Below are 13,294 nucleotides of genomic sequence, written 5' to 3'. Positions count from 1 at the left end.
TCACCAACTCAAGAAGCCTGATCAACATGTGGACCATCACCGTCCTCCTCCTGGCCCTCCTCTCGATCCTCTCCCTCACCCATGCCACCGCCATCCCCAACCCAGCCGCCGACGCCAACCCTTCCTCCATCGGCATGATCCTCAACAACAACTGCAACTTCGACGTCTGGGTCCGCCAAGGTGTCGCCGCAGAGCCTGGATCGCGCAAGGGCCAAGGCGAGACCTGCGGTCCCATGAGCGGCAAGGATACACAAGAAGTCAAACTCGCTGCGGGACAGAAGTATATCACCACTGTTCCTGTTCTCATGGATAGCTGTGGACACTCTGGTAAGTCCAACGTGCTGAGGTGAGGGGCGTTACTGATGTATGCAAATAGTCAAGGTCGCTCGCAAGCCAGCGGATTGGCAGACGTGCTATCAGTACGAGTTCAACTGGGCCAAGGAGAATCGCAAGATCTGGTATGTCAATCATCTTTCCTTCACCTATGCTTTTCCTTTTGCTCGCCTTTACCACTTCTTCACGTACTCGCTTCAAGCCATCTCAGCTCCAGTACTAACACCAGGCAGGTACAACCTCTCCTCTCTCAACGGAAACCCATTCACCGACGTCGCCCGCCAGCTTGGCGGTCCCTACGGCTCTACCTGCCAGTACTTCCGCTGCCAGCCTGGTAATGATGGTAGCCAGTGCGACTACCCTCTCATTGGCAACTGCGCTACCGTTGGTGATCTTGTTGGCTATCTCTGCTAGGCGGGATCTGCATCGGGGAAGACTCGGGGGAAGAAAGGGTTCTGATAGACGGGAAAGATACTACATTGGTATGTGTAGATGTCTGACATCGTCAAGATGGTACTGGAATGGTATATGGAGGTTCGACTGAATTGATCATGTGCTCTTAGGAGTGATGATCTTCATGTTGTGATCAGTAGTTTACTCAACTCATTTGATCTATTTCATTCCCAATTCTTCTTTACTCTGCCGTCCAAGTCCTTGAACCACATGCTTTAGTTGTTCGCCGTCTTATCGTTATAATAATGCACAGTCTGATCCGCACACCCACTCGGCGTCTGATACAAGTAATTCCCCAAATTGATGTACAACTTCTGCCCAGTGCACACATACCACGCACTCTTATTCGGCCGATTAACACCCGCAACACTCCACTGAAGATCATCGCCACCCCACGCAAACGTACCATACGTATTCTTGCTCTCCGAGAAGCTGACAGCAAGCGACATTCCGTTGATCGAGCGCTCCTCAGACACTACGGCGTAAAGAAGTTTGACAGGTTCGCCAGGTGCGGAGACGAGTTGAACTAGCTGGCCGCTGACGACCTGGAACTGGCCTGCGGTTGTGTAGTCGCCGAGGAGGGCGGGGCCCGTCGAGTAGAGGGGGTTCGTTTGGAAGTATTTGTGGAAGTTGGGGGCTGCGACTCCGCGGATCCAGTAGTAGCCGCTTTGGAGTGTCTTGCCTGGGCCGGTGCCTGCGGGGGTGCTGGTGGTGGTTGGTGCACTTGGTGAGATTGTTGTAGATGTTGGTATTGGCATAGTGGACATAGTGGAGGGCCCAGGCGTAGACGTGGGCACAGGTGCGGGTGCCGCGCCCGGCTGGCATTGAGAATAGTAGTCACTGGAAGGTTAGCATTGATGCGCGAGGCAATGATGCGATTCCGTCTCTCACTTGATCTTGACGCAGCCAGCACTCGAGTTGCATGCTGTTTCTCCAGACCAGTTCGTACCACCACCTGGTCTTCAATTAGCAAATGAATCCTAACTACTTTGTGATGAGCATACACTGCTGCCAATCTCCTACAGCCGCATGAGTAGTGCTAGCTAGCAGGGCTAGCAGAGACGTGATCGAGCAACGCATGATGAGGTATGGTAGGGCAAGTGCTTCAGGTGGATAGCCGATTGCTTGTCTTCTCGAAGATAGACCATTTTGAAGTACGATTCTGCTACCATATATCTTCCATCCTCATTCCAGAACGCTACCACATGATGCCAGATATAGTGCTCATGCTGGATATGATTCGGACCGTGGTCGCCGCGTAAAGTGGTTAAAGTACCCTAGGGCGACAAGCGAGCACCAAAACCCGGGAGCGATGCTGAACTGCAATATGCTTGTGCGACGCCAAATTGCTTAATCAATATGCTGGTGTCCAAGTGGCTAACGCCCGATCCTTGTGACTGCAGCCGATGCAGGGATTGCCGACCGAGCCTGTAAATCCGGGTACAGCTCATATCGCGTACAACAGAGGCTTGCTCGGAAGTCTTTCTCGAAGTCTGAATAGTCGGTCTGGTCGCTATCCTAAAGTCTAAGCGCGAAGTGTGGCAGTATGGTATTCCATTGTTTCGCGACTTTGCGACACCGGCACTCCATCCGGTCACCGGCTCGCGTGTATGATATGAGGCTCGTCGCGTGTGTGTAGGCTTGCTCTTGCTCGTTGGGCGATCGTTCGAAGGCTATGCGCGTACCGCGAGTGGTCGTCCCGGCTTTCGCACTCGAGCAACAGCATCTTCATATCCTCCCTCTCCTCAATCCACCTCAGCGACGCCACTAATAGGTTCCGGACGCGCCGAAAACACAATCTTGTACTTCACCACCTCGACAATCTCCAGCTCCTCATCTTTCGCACCATCCTCGTCCCCAAGCCCACTCATCTCCACATCCTCGACATCCGTCTTCTCCCGCTTGCGCATGACACCAAGCGGTTTGGGCAGCTTCTTGCACTCGCCCGTCATGCGCTGGCCTTTGCCGACGTACATGTAGACGCGCTTCATCCATTTCGTGTCGCTCGGGTCGTTGATGGCGGGATTGTAGTGTGGGAAGACGAGTTTGCCGACTTGTGTGGAGGCCACGGAGGCTGCAGGCGGGGGGAAGTGGATTGTGCCCTGGATTTCGATGAGGGCCAGGCCCGAGGGCGTGTGGAGGAGCTGCGGAAGGGGGTTCTCGGCGCGAGAGGATGTTGCGGAGGAGCAAGGGAGATGGATCGGTACCGACGGCATCGCGGAGAGTTAATCGGGGTTTGAGGGGGAGTTGAAAGAGCACCGTGGAGTAGGTGAGGGTGGTGTGTTTGTGGTGTTGGGGCAGGATAATCCCCGCCGGCGAAAGCTACGCGACGCGCTGAGATCTGGTGGGGCGAGCGCGCGCGATGGGCAGGAATGACGACACCAAGTGCGCAATAGTTTCGTCAAAATTCATCATTATTCATAGATATCTATTATGTACTAGAAGGCAACCACACTGCTCTTGCAGCCATCTAAGCCCTCTTGCCGAAGACCTTGTCGAAGCCAGTAAGGGTGAGCCTGTACTTGACGTTGTCGTTCTTGTACACGCGTTCGACTGCCTCCTTGATGCCCTCTTCGCTGAGCTGGATCTCCTGTACCCAACTCTTGATGTTCTGCTTGGATGCAAGCTGGAACATCTCCTCCATCTCGGGCCTGTTTCCGATGTGGGACGCGCCCATGTAGCAGCCGTTGGGTGCGAAGATCTGGGCGGGCATGGCAGGGAGCGGGTTGTCAGGGAAGCCGACCATGTGGAAGGTACCGTTGACCTTGAGGATGGAGAAGTATTCCGAGAGATCGAACTTGTCAGTCGCATCAGCCGTGTTGATGACGAAGTCGAACTGGAACTTCCATGGCTCAGCCCAGCCCTTGTCCTTGGTGACAATGAAGTCCTTAGCACCCATCTTCATCGCGTCCTCCTTCTTGTTGGGAGAGTGCGAGATGACATAGGTGTCGGCGCCCATAGCTACCGACCAAAGGACACCGAAGTGGCCAAGTCCTCCGAGTCCGATGATACCGACCTTCTTGCCGGGGCCGGCTCCTAACCTCTTCAAGGGCGAGTATGTGGTGAGACCAGCGCACAGCATGGGCGCTGCGAGGGCAGTGTCGAGGTTGTCTGGGATCTTGAAGACAAAGTACTCGTGGCCACGAATATGGCTGGAGTATCCACCCTGTGCGACAGTGCCGTCGTTGTGCTTAGCACCGTATGTGTCGACTTGGTTGGGGCAGTAGTTCTCCTGGTCGTTCTTGCATTGGTCGCAAGTGAGGTCGGCGCCAATCTGAGCACCAATACCGGCGCGGTCTCCAACCTTGACTCGGGTGACCTTGTCACCGACCTTGACGACCTTGCCGATAACCTCGTGTCCTACGCAGAGGGGTAGAGGGAGTTCCTCGCCCCATCCTCCAGTGATGGTGTGGACATCTGAAGCGCAGACACCGCAAGCGTCAATGGCAATGTCGACGTCGTACTCCTCAAACTTCTTGAGGGGAAGCTGGGAAAATGTCAGTACAGCTATCAATTGGAAGATTGGCTTATTGACTAACCTCCTGGCGCTTGAATGTGCTCCAGTTCTTGATGTCGGTCACCGCGAAGGCGTCGGTGGTCTCTGGGTAGGGCATCGTTGCGTTTGGGTTTGAATTGGAGTATGGGAAATGTTGTTGGGGAGGTGAGAGAGATGATGGAGGGGCAGGTGTTGAGGGGCATGCACACGTATTTCAAGCATCGGTCAATCCCCCGCCAGCTGTTAGAGTCGGCCCATGGTCACCATTGCGTCTCGTCCAGTGAGGTCATAACAGTGGACGGGAACGAGAGGGTACCCGCCGTTGAGGCTCCTGCGGCTCCCTGATTGGGTAGGCCTACAGCCACGAGCGCGTTGTCGCTATGGCGCGCATTGTACCTTTTTCTTGACCGTCACTGACGCGTCAATGATCGCGACTTTAACCGTCACATCGGAGTTCTGCCAACGGTTTCGAGGGCTAGATCGCAAACCATGCCATGTCGCGCTGGCTAATCCACACTATACGCGTCTGGTCGTTCCGACCGTACCGAATTACAGTGGATTTCGTCAATGCGCTTGTATAGCTCCTGTCATCTTCGTTGTCCAGATATCGTGTTGTAAGAATGTCGCATTCGAGCGCCGGCGAATTCAGCGAAGGCGATGACAGATTTTCCGAGCTCGATCCAAACGGGGAAAGTACGACGACGTAGCTGTTCCGAGTGCCGAGCGTCATGCTTTAGTTGCCGACGTCATAACCCGGGCCTCGCACTTCATCTCTCATCGGTAGGTCATCGGTAGGTGTATCCAGAGTTTGTTTTTTGTTGCCTTTCCGTGCAGCGTCGACCAATGAGTGCGCATGCAGTAGGATATGCTGAGAATCCAGGATTGTGTACGCGGGTGCACCAAGCTAGTCCTCAGTGGCACGCGGCTCTTATACTGCTACAATGGCATGCGCATGAGCCGAGCTGATATGGATGAACTCGTCCAGAACTTGGTCCCTCCAGTGCAAATCGGTTCGCGTTGTCAAGCTTCCGGCCATTTGCCATGCCACCTGGTACCCCGCATCGTGAATGCGGGGTGATGAACCGGAGGCTTACCCTTTTGGGCATTCCGTGATCTTGGGCAGCAGGTGCACACATGCGCTTGCCAGTAGGAACAGACCGAAGCCAACGGACTGACCGAGTCCGGGGAATGAGCGCGACGTCTGTTTGTCGGCCATGGAAGGAGCCAAACTACCTGCGCCACCTTGACCAAGTACTTCTGTCCTTCTCTTGTCCTCCGCCATCTTTCAAGTCACTCTCATATACGCTTCTAATAGTGTGAACCCAATTCGATCATAATGGCCGCCGCGGCAGATGACAACTCGATGAACGCGCTGCGGTTCCATGGGCAACATGACCTGCGATACGAGAGGATTCCGATACCCCAAGTCAAAGCAGGGCAAGTCAAAGTGAAACCGGCATGGGTGGGAATTTGCGGATCAGGTAAGGACCCAATTACAGAAAGTGAGACAGCGAAACTGACGTTGCTTTATACCTCCACGAATATTTGGGTATGTACTCGAATGACGAACATGCGCTCCATAGCTGAGCACCTAGGTGGCGCGAATCTCTGCCCTACCACGCCCCACCCAATCACCGGCGAAACGGTTCCACTAACCTTCGGCCATGAATTCAGTGGCACAGTAGAGGAAGTTGGCGAGGGTGTTACTGACTACAAAGCCGGCGACAGAGTTGTCATTCAGCCCATCATCTACGACGACACCTGCGGCGCCTGCGAGGAAGGTCTGCAAAATTGCTGCTGGTCCAACGGCTTCATCGGCCTGTCTGGTTGGGGCGGTGGTCTTGCAGATCACATCGTCGTTCCGACCTCTACTCTGTATCATCTCCCTGACAATGTTCCACTCGAGATTGGTGCGCTCGTTGAGCCCCTCGCTGTCGGCTGGCACGCAGTCAAGATCAGTCCTTTTAAGAAAGACAACGTCGCATTGGTGCTGGGGGGTGGGCCCATCGGTATATCAACAATCCTAGCTCTGAAGGCGAAAGGCTGCGATCGGATCATCGTCTCAGAAGTGAGCAGAAAGAGACAGGAGTTTGCGAGAAAGTTCGGAGCGCACTACATCATCGACCCCACCAAGGAAGACCTTGCCAAGCGCTGTCGCGAACTCACCGGAGGTAAGGGTGTACATGTAGTCTACGACTGTGCCGGCGTCCAGGCTGCTCTCAATCAGGCCGTACATGCCACCCGCGCTCGAGGCTGCATCGTCAACATTGCCATATGGGAGAAGCCTTGCACCATTTTCACCAACGACTTCAACTTCAAAGAGAGGACGTACATGGGCATTGCGACTTATGAGATTGGCGACTTCCAGGAAGTGATTGATGCACTGAGCAGGGGAGACATGGACCCGAAAGAGATGATCACCCAGAGAATTGCTCTTACCGAAGTTGAAGAGAAGGGCTTCAAGAGCCTCATCAACGACAAGGACAACCAGGTCAAAATTCTGGTGGAGGTTGGCGGAGGCGCATAGATGAATGGCTTGCAAGCTGACAGGGAACTTCCTGCGCGATCGAGTGTCCATGAGGAGAACTCTGCAGTCTCTTGTTGAGATGCAGAATCTCTGATCATTTCATAGGGACTTATCACTACTGGGTTTTAACTGTTTGATAACTTCCTCGCCGGTGAGCGGGTGGCGGGGCTTATATGCCCAAAGTAGCATTATAATCACATTTTCTCAACTCTTCATCGTCACTGGGCATTCGAACAAGGCCGAAATAGTGCGTAAAGTATGATTTGAATGAGTCCGGCACACTCTCGTTACGTGTTGAACCAACAAGAAGCAGCGTTGTTCTATTTAATAAGCAAAGGTTCTAGCGGTAAAGACTGTGATTTGATATCCACCACTGCCGTTGCCGGCTACCATCTACCGATGTCACCCGCCATGTTCAACCCTATCGACTCCTCATGATCGTCTAGCAGGTGATCTTGTACGAGTTCTTAGGGCCATACGCCTCACAAACACCGACTTCGCCGAACACCTCTGGGGCTTCATCTGTGCAGTCGAAAGATGTGTGCAGATTGACTATCGGCAAAGATTAGCGAAGTCGTATTCCTGGTATAGGAACTTACTCTTGCAGTTGGGGTTAGCAGCTTCGGTAATGATGAGACTCTTGTTGCCGTCGTAGATGCTGATGCACCTGTTGGCGGGGAGGTTGGTTGAGCCCTCAATCAGACATCCGGATGCGGTGCTGCAGGCGGCGCACGTCGAGATCGTGAATGAGAGGGTACCCTGTGCGGCGCTGGATGCGACGAATACAGAAGCGAGGGCAAGGAAGGTAGTTGAGAGCTGCATGTTGAAGATAGTGGGAAGTTTTGGCGTCGAGGAGAGGGATAATTTGTGGATTTAGGAGAAGAATTGGTTGGAGAGAAGATGATTCTCGAGCTCACAGTGAGGCATTCTTATACAAAGCATGAGGTTGTAGATTACATGATCGGGTTATTTTGCCAACCGATAACATCTTACTGATATTATTGCCCTGTGAGAATGCTGATGCTCGCTATGGACACGTCTCATGACCAAGAACGCGTACGCAGGCACGCTCTGTTAGGCCGTGTTACGGCGGTGACAGCACGAAGAGAGGCTTTGTTGGGCTTTAGTACGATTAAGGACTGACCACGAGGTACACACGGCTAGCTGTTGGTAAGCGGGCGTATTTACAGTAAGCATACACGAGTTCCGGCTTGCCACTTCAGTCTTACATCTCTCTCTTAGCAAGTGTCGGCTCGAGGCGACTAGGCCTGCCCGTGTGTTGGTCTCACCACTCTTTTGTTAGCAAGTAGAAGTCTTTTGTGCACGTGAGGTGGCTAGATCATGGCTGTCATTTCTCGCTACGATCAGAGCATCAATCTGTTTACCCTCGTGGCAGCCTTCCATGATCACGTCGCAAAAGATTCAGAAGTTAATTGCGTGAGAAATGGTCCGAAAATATGAGTAGAGATGTTCTCGTCGAACTCCATGCGCGCAAAGAATTTGGAGACGCCCTGTATTGTAGATATATAAACACCCCTCCTGTCATGTGTTGAACGAACAGCGAGCGGCGGTAAGAGAAGAGGAGGGAAGAAACATCGCAAGATGCTGACACAAAAGTATGTACTGTAGATACTTTACAGATATCAATACTCTAGATGCACCAGGCGGCTTAACATGTGATCTTGAAGCTGTTCGATGGAATCTTGCTTTCGCAAATCCCGCCGTTGTCCTTGTGCACCTCCGGCGTTCCTCCGCAGTTGAACTCGGGGTAGAGATTGACTGCACAATACGTTAGCTCGAAGATGGGTGGACGGGGAAGTATATGGCTTCAGTACCTTGGCAAGACGGGATTGTTGCGTCGTAAGTCTTGATGGTGGTACTTCCATTCCACATGGTGATGCAAAGGTCCGGTGGAAGGTTGGAGCGGGTGTTGACAGAACAGAACGTGCCCGGCACCGGGGTGCACTCAGTGCAGTTCCATGTTGTGAAGGTGACGCTGTCGTACGCGGCAGCTGTGGCAGCCAGAGCGATGCCTGAGAGAAGAGCCGAGGTGGAGAAATGCATGTTTGAAGGGGTTGTTGGGGTACTTTCTTTATCTGGGCTGTAGAGTGAATGGTGTTGTACAAGCCTATCTCCAGCGGATTGCTGCTCTTATACTTCGTAGTAGGATACAAGGCATCCCGTCACAAGTTGGCCAAGCAGCCACGAGTGTGCTACAGCGGTTCGATGCCCAGAATAATCCCGCGCCGTCCATTGCCCGAATGCGACGATAGCAACAAAGACCCTGCATGTCAGAACTGTTGACACCAACTGACGATAGTCCATGCTTTGAGAGGGCAGGTAGTATTGATCTTGGCTTAGGCGCGGCGTATACGTGACTATCGTGGGAAAGACATCCTTGGAACAAACGAGTATGACTAACGATTGACATTGCTGATGCCAACTGTGATCTACGCGGATTTCCCTACGACCGAAAGATGACACGAGGTATCGTGGAACGCGTTGGCGGTGTTGGTGGCGATGAATACTGGGGGTGAGATTTTGGTGGCTGGTCTGTACCCATTAATACTGAGTCTTATTGGCCGTCGCAAGTCTTTCCACATTTTCCATTTGGCCATGATGTCTGCCGTGCACTGTCGCTACAAATCGTAGAAGCCTGTCTGGTAGTTCAGCAATATTATGTAAATCGCGAATAGTTCTCGAGCTTCGCAGAAAGCGCACATCGGGGTAGAACATGGCCTAGTATGCATAAGTATGTACGTATCGCTATTCAAGGGACCTGGCCACACGCAAAGATCTGATGGTAAATCTCTGCGGTGGGTTGAGTCGCGCCATGGGGTCGAAAGAGACGGCATAGTTGGTCTATGGGTGAGGTTATGGTTCAAATTCGACTCTTCCTCTTCCCGCTTGGGCGAGACGGCGTATGCGCTGTCCCTGACACAAATGCGATTGCCTGGTAGAGAGCGATTGTCCGAGACGGGAGCGTCATGAGATAGTCGTGGCTGCGACAACACTAGAAGTCAGACGCCATAGCGCGAGCGCGCTAGCTATTATGATGACGGTCGGGAGATGTCGAGGAGACGGAGGCTGGGAGCACTCGTCCAGATGCGCCGACAGGGGCGCCAAGACGCTAGACTACATGCGTCATCATGACCCCCACAGGCCTTCTCGAAGTCTCATGGCCCAGCTCAGCACTTACGAGCTTCAGACAATGTTGGATTCATGCCAACCGCCACGATATGTTGGCTGACGCTGTGATTAAGATCCTGCAATCTCTCGGAGTAAGCTTCAATAGCACATGCGTGGCAACTTCAGGTGGCCTCTGCCGGGTTGGCCGTTCAAGCCGATCATTCCGCAGTTTTCGGCCATCAGTACATTGCAGGCAATAAGAACAGAATCATTGACCCAGATCTATACATTAGCTACTCCTGCCAGACTAGTCGGCGGGAATATGGGATTCGGCAGGACTATCTTAACGCGTGTGCTTTAGAAGAGGGAGCAGATGACTGGTTGTATTGGAAGGTTGCAAAGGAGCTGAAGTAAGTCGAGAAGTCAGAAGAGCCCACTGAATCAAATTATATCGAGACGTAGCTCCCATAGTGATGACAATAGTAAGGGTAAAGTTGATTGAAGTGTTCGTGGAAGGTGCACGTGGAGGATGTCGGCTGCCGTTCCCGAAATGGTGTGGTGCGCGAAGTTTGACGCGTCTCTTCACAACGTCAGAGCTTCAAACCTCACCGCATCCTCCTCGTCCACTCCATCTATCGCACATCTCTATCTTGTTCGTGTCTCTCACCCACAAATATCTTGCGAATCTATTTCATGCCTCCTAGATATGCTAGAGTTTGTCTCTATCACTGTTGTCACGTCTCCCTAGTGTCTTGCTATTGTGTAAATGCGCGTGATGATACGCGCTGCCTCACCAACCAAGTCACTTTGAGAGGTCTCCGCATCTACTATCATCATTTCTTTACATCATACATCATCTCAGCCTTTTATATCTTCATCAAATCATTGCGAAATGAGTGGTCTGCTTTCTCAATCTCCCATCAGGATTCGCACATCCATTAGCCTCGTCGTATGCAAATTTCAACGTCCAATTCCTTTCCGTCAAACCTCACCTGACCCATACATGGCACTTGTCGCCTACGGTGTCCGCTCGGCTGCCACTGAGGCAATCTTCATTTGACGAGGTGTGAGGAGAGCCCCACGACTGCTTTTAAGAGCACGGGAGCGACGCCTCGGTCGCGCGTCACGTGGCGACGAACGATAGAGAAACATCGCACACCTTGCAGGACAGAGTTGTTCAAGTCAGGTCGTGCGCTTCCCGCTTCACACCAGGCAGCCGCGCTGATACCGCTATTGTGGGGTCGTTTGCAGTGAGTGAGAGCGGAGTCGCGCCTGTTTGCCACGCACATTTCTCAACACAGCGATATCGAATTTGGATCTGGATATAGGAATCTGTACTTACCTTGGGTATATAATTGCTATAGTTTGAGAGTAATACAATTATTCCGTAAAGCCTGCCTCGTGTCGTAGGTTGGTACACACCATTAGTTAAGTGTCCCCCCCAAAATGAAAAACCTCGCTGACTATCCACGTTCGAGCCCAGGTCCAACCACTCAGCCCTTAGTTTGCAACACCGAGTTGCATTCTTTGGGCTGAGTGGTGACCTGGGAGCAGAAATACGTGTTTCTCTCTCAAGTCAGGACCTGGGCATTAAACCCCACCTTACCTTAATACTCTTCGGAGTTCTTAAAACCAATACATACACCCTAGATATGGATCTGGGAACAAGACACCGGTGTATCTTCTTTTTTGCCCTTTCTTTTTTGCCCAGCTAAGCGAAGTGAAGGCATCGCAAATAGGCAGCTACCGTGTTCCCTTCACTATGTTACCCACCCTCTCACCTGCCGACTACCCGCTCACTCACCTTCCTACTATCTCTCTACCTTAGTGTTCCCGCTAGCCTGTATCTTCTGGAAACAAATATCCTCCGCGACACCTTTCCCCCCAACACACCCTGCTAGCTTCCTACAACATCTATTCCTGGAGATGTCTAACCCTGCAGCCCTTGTCAGACGTGTCGGCGAGCCTTCTGAGTACCAGCTCCTGCGTGAGGTACTTCGCCGCAAACTCATCAAGGTCTCACCGGCTCTCTATCCTAATATCACGCTCGACCAGATCCTCGCTGCGAATGGCGTCAACAACATGTATCCCTATCAAGAGTAAGCATTATCGCATTCCCCGAGATGTGGTCGTGGAGAGCGCTGACAATTCCTGCTAGTCATCCGCTTGCCATGCAAGTCAACATGGGCGCCACCTTAGCAGGCGTGCTTTTCCGTCGCGGAGAAGTGAAGTACAACATCAAGAACCGCGTCCCGATGGGCCAATGGGGCTTCGAGACCGCCTTGGCCTACTTCTGCAGCAACAGCAACGACAACATCAGCTTCTCAAGCTACTTTCGACAGACCCGCGCTCGCCTTTACCTCGCCGCGTACGCCAAATACGAGAACAGGGCCACCAACGTCCAGAAGGTCTACATGCTCGCCTGCGCGGAAGAGAACGGAAACAAGCGCATTCAAGATCGCGGCTTCAAGCCAACACACTATCGCGAGCGTTTCATCCACGAGCTGCTGCAGAGCCCCAAAGACTTCGATATCTGTACGCAGAACCGTAACAAGGCTATCTTGAAGGATATGCGCCAGCTAGTCGAGTCGTGGAAGTCCATTGAAGCCAATTTCGATCCCCACAACGTCCGACACCAGAAGCTGGCTGAGATTGGACCGGCTCTCATCGAGTTCTTCGAAGCTGAACACATCGTTAAGAATGACAAGCCGGATAACATTCCTGGCGTCAGCCCTACCAGTGTCATCGAGCTCGATGTTACCAAGTACCAACCCTTCACCGCCGACTATCGCATCTTGACGGGCCTCTTGAAGGCTATGCAGGGTATCCGTACCTACGAGACTGTCGATATCTTGGTTGTAGACGACATCGCTGACGGGCTCGATGGCTTGAAGGTTTCCAATGACATCGGAATGGATGTCACACCGGTAGAGGGCCCAGCTCGACCTGTCTTGCATGTCTTGACTATGCCGGAGGTCGATCTTTCCCGCCTCGGCGACGTCGTCACACTGAACTTCGATTGAGCAGCATTTTGGTTCTCTACAACACTGTTCGGACAAGGAACAGACTATTGGAGATAGAATTGGCGTCGATACATACTCGGCGACAGTAGGTCTAGATGCTTAGGTTGTTGGTAGATCTTCACGGTAATGGGTGGGAATTTCGTCCGCTATATAGCTTGCTAAGAGTCAATTTCAACCGCCATAGTCACGAACGAAGCACATATGCTGGGAGAGTTGCGTGTACAGCATTTCTACTTCGATGATTCTCAACTTGATCTCACATTCATTCCATAGTGCTGCCCATCCAATATTGAGGCGTGTTGTCGCATTTTACGACCGCGTAGCCCGGGTTCT

The 13,294-nt window shown here is 52.5% G+C and overlaps 6 protein-coding genes across 6 annotated transcripts; 3 read left to right on the top strand and 3 right to left on the bottom strand.

Annotated features, from left to right (window-relative positions):
* Positions 1–26: 26 nt before the first annotated feature.
* J4E84_001696 (uncharacterized protein) lies at positions 27–747 on the top strand (the record flags this gene model as incomplete). The annotated part of the gene is made up of 3 exons (XM_049384327.1): positions 27–327; positions 377–458; positions 567–747. 3 exons carry the CDS (start codon positions 27–29, stop codon positions 745–747), a joined length of 564 nt encoding a protein of 187 aa, XP_049247683.1.
* A 254-nt stretch (positions 748–1,001) lies between these two features.
* On the bottom strand, positions 1,002–1,553 carry J4E84_001695 (uncharacterized protein; the record flags this gene model as incomplete). Its single annotated transcript, XM_049384326.1, has 1 exon — positions 1,002–1,553. The coding sequence occupies one exon, from the start codon at positions 1,551–1,553 to the stop codon at positions 1,002–1,004; it is 552 nt and encodes a 183-aa protein (XP_049247682.1).
* Positions 1,554–2,531: 978 nt separating this feature from the next.
* On the bottom strand, positions 2,532–3,002 carry J4E84_001694 (uncharacterized protein; the record flags this gene model as incomplete). The annotated part of the gene is made up of 1 exon (XM_049384325.1): positions 2,532–3,002. One exon carries the CDS (start codon positions 3,000–3,002, stop codon positions 2,532–2,534), a length of 471 nt encoding a protein of 156 aa, XP_049247681.1.
* A 254-nt stretch (positions 3,003–3,256) lies between these two features.
* J4E84_001693 (uncharacterized protein) lies at positions 3,257–4,400 on the bottom strand (the record flags this gene model as incomplete). The annotated part of the gene is made up of 2 exons (XM_049384324.1): positions 3,257–4,273; positions 4,326–4,400. The coding sequence occupies 2 exons, from the start codon at positions 4,398–4,400 to the stop codon at positions 3,257–3,259; spliced, it is 1,092 nt and encodes a 363-aa protein (XP_049247680.1).
* A 1,218-nt stretch (positions 4,401–5,618) lies between these two features.
* On the top strand, positions 5,619–6,809 carry J4E84_001692 (uncharacterized protein; the record flags this gene model as incomplete). The annotated part of the gene is made up of 1 exon (XM_049384323.1): positions 5,619–6,809. The coding sequence occupies one exon, from the start codon at positions 5,619–5,621 to the stop codon at positions 6,807–6,809; it is 1,191 nt and encodes a 396-aa protein (XP_049247679.1).
* A 5,055-nt stretch (positions 6,810–11,864) lies between these two features.
* Positions 11,865–12,961, top strand: J4E84_001691 (uncharacterized protein; the record flags this gene model as incomplete). The annotated part of the gene is made up of 2 exons (XM_049384322.1): positions 11,865–12,037; positions 12,097–12,961. 2 exons carry the CDS (start codon positions 11,865–11,867, stop codon positions 12,959–12,961), a joined length of 1,038 nt encoding a protein of 345 aa, XP_049247678.1.
* Positions 12,962–13,294: the final 333 nt, after the last annotated feature.

Source organism: Alternaria hordeiaustralica (genome assembly GCF_023758085.1).
Source record: "Alternaria hordeiaustralica strain BMP 2776 chromosome Unknown scaffold_2, whole genome shotgun sequence".
Taxonomy (NCBI): domain Eukaryota; kingdom Fungi; phylum Ascomycota; class Dothideomycetes; order Pleosporales; family Pleosporaceae; genus Alternaria; species Alternaria hordeiaustralica.
This window is presented reverse-complemented; position numbering and strand designations above follow the sequence as displayed.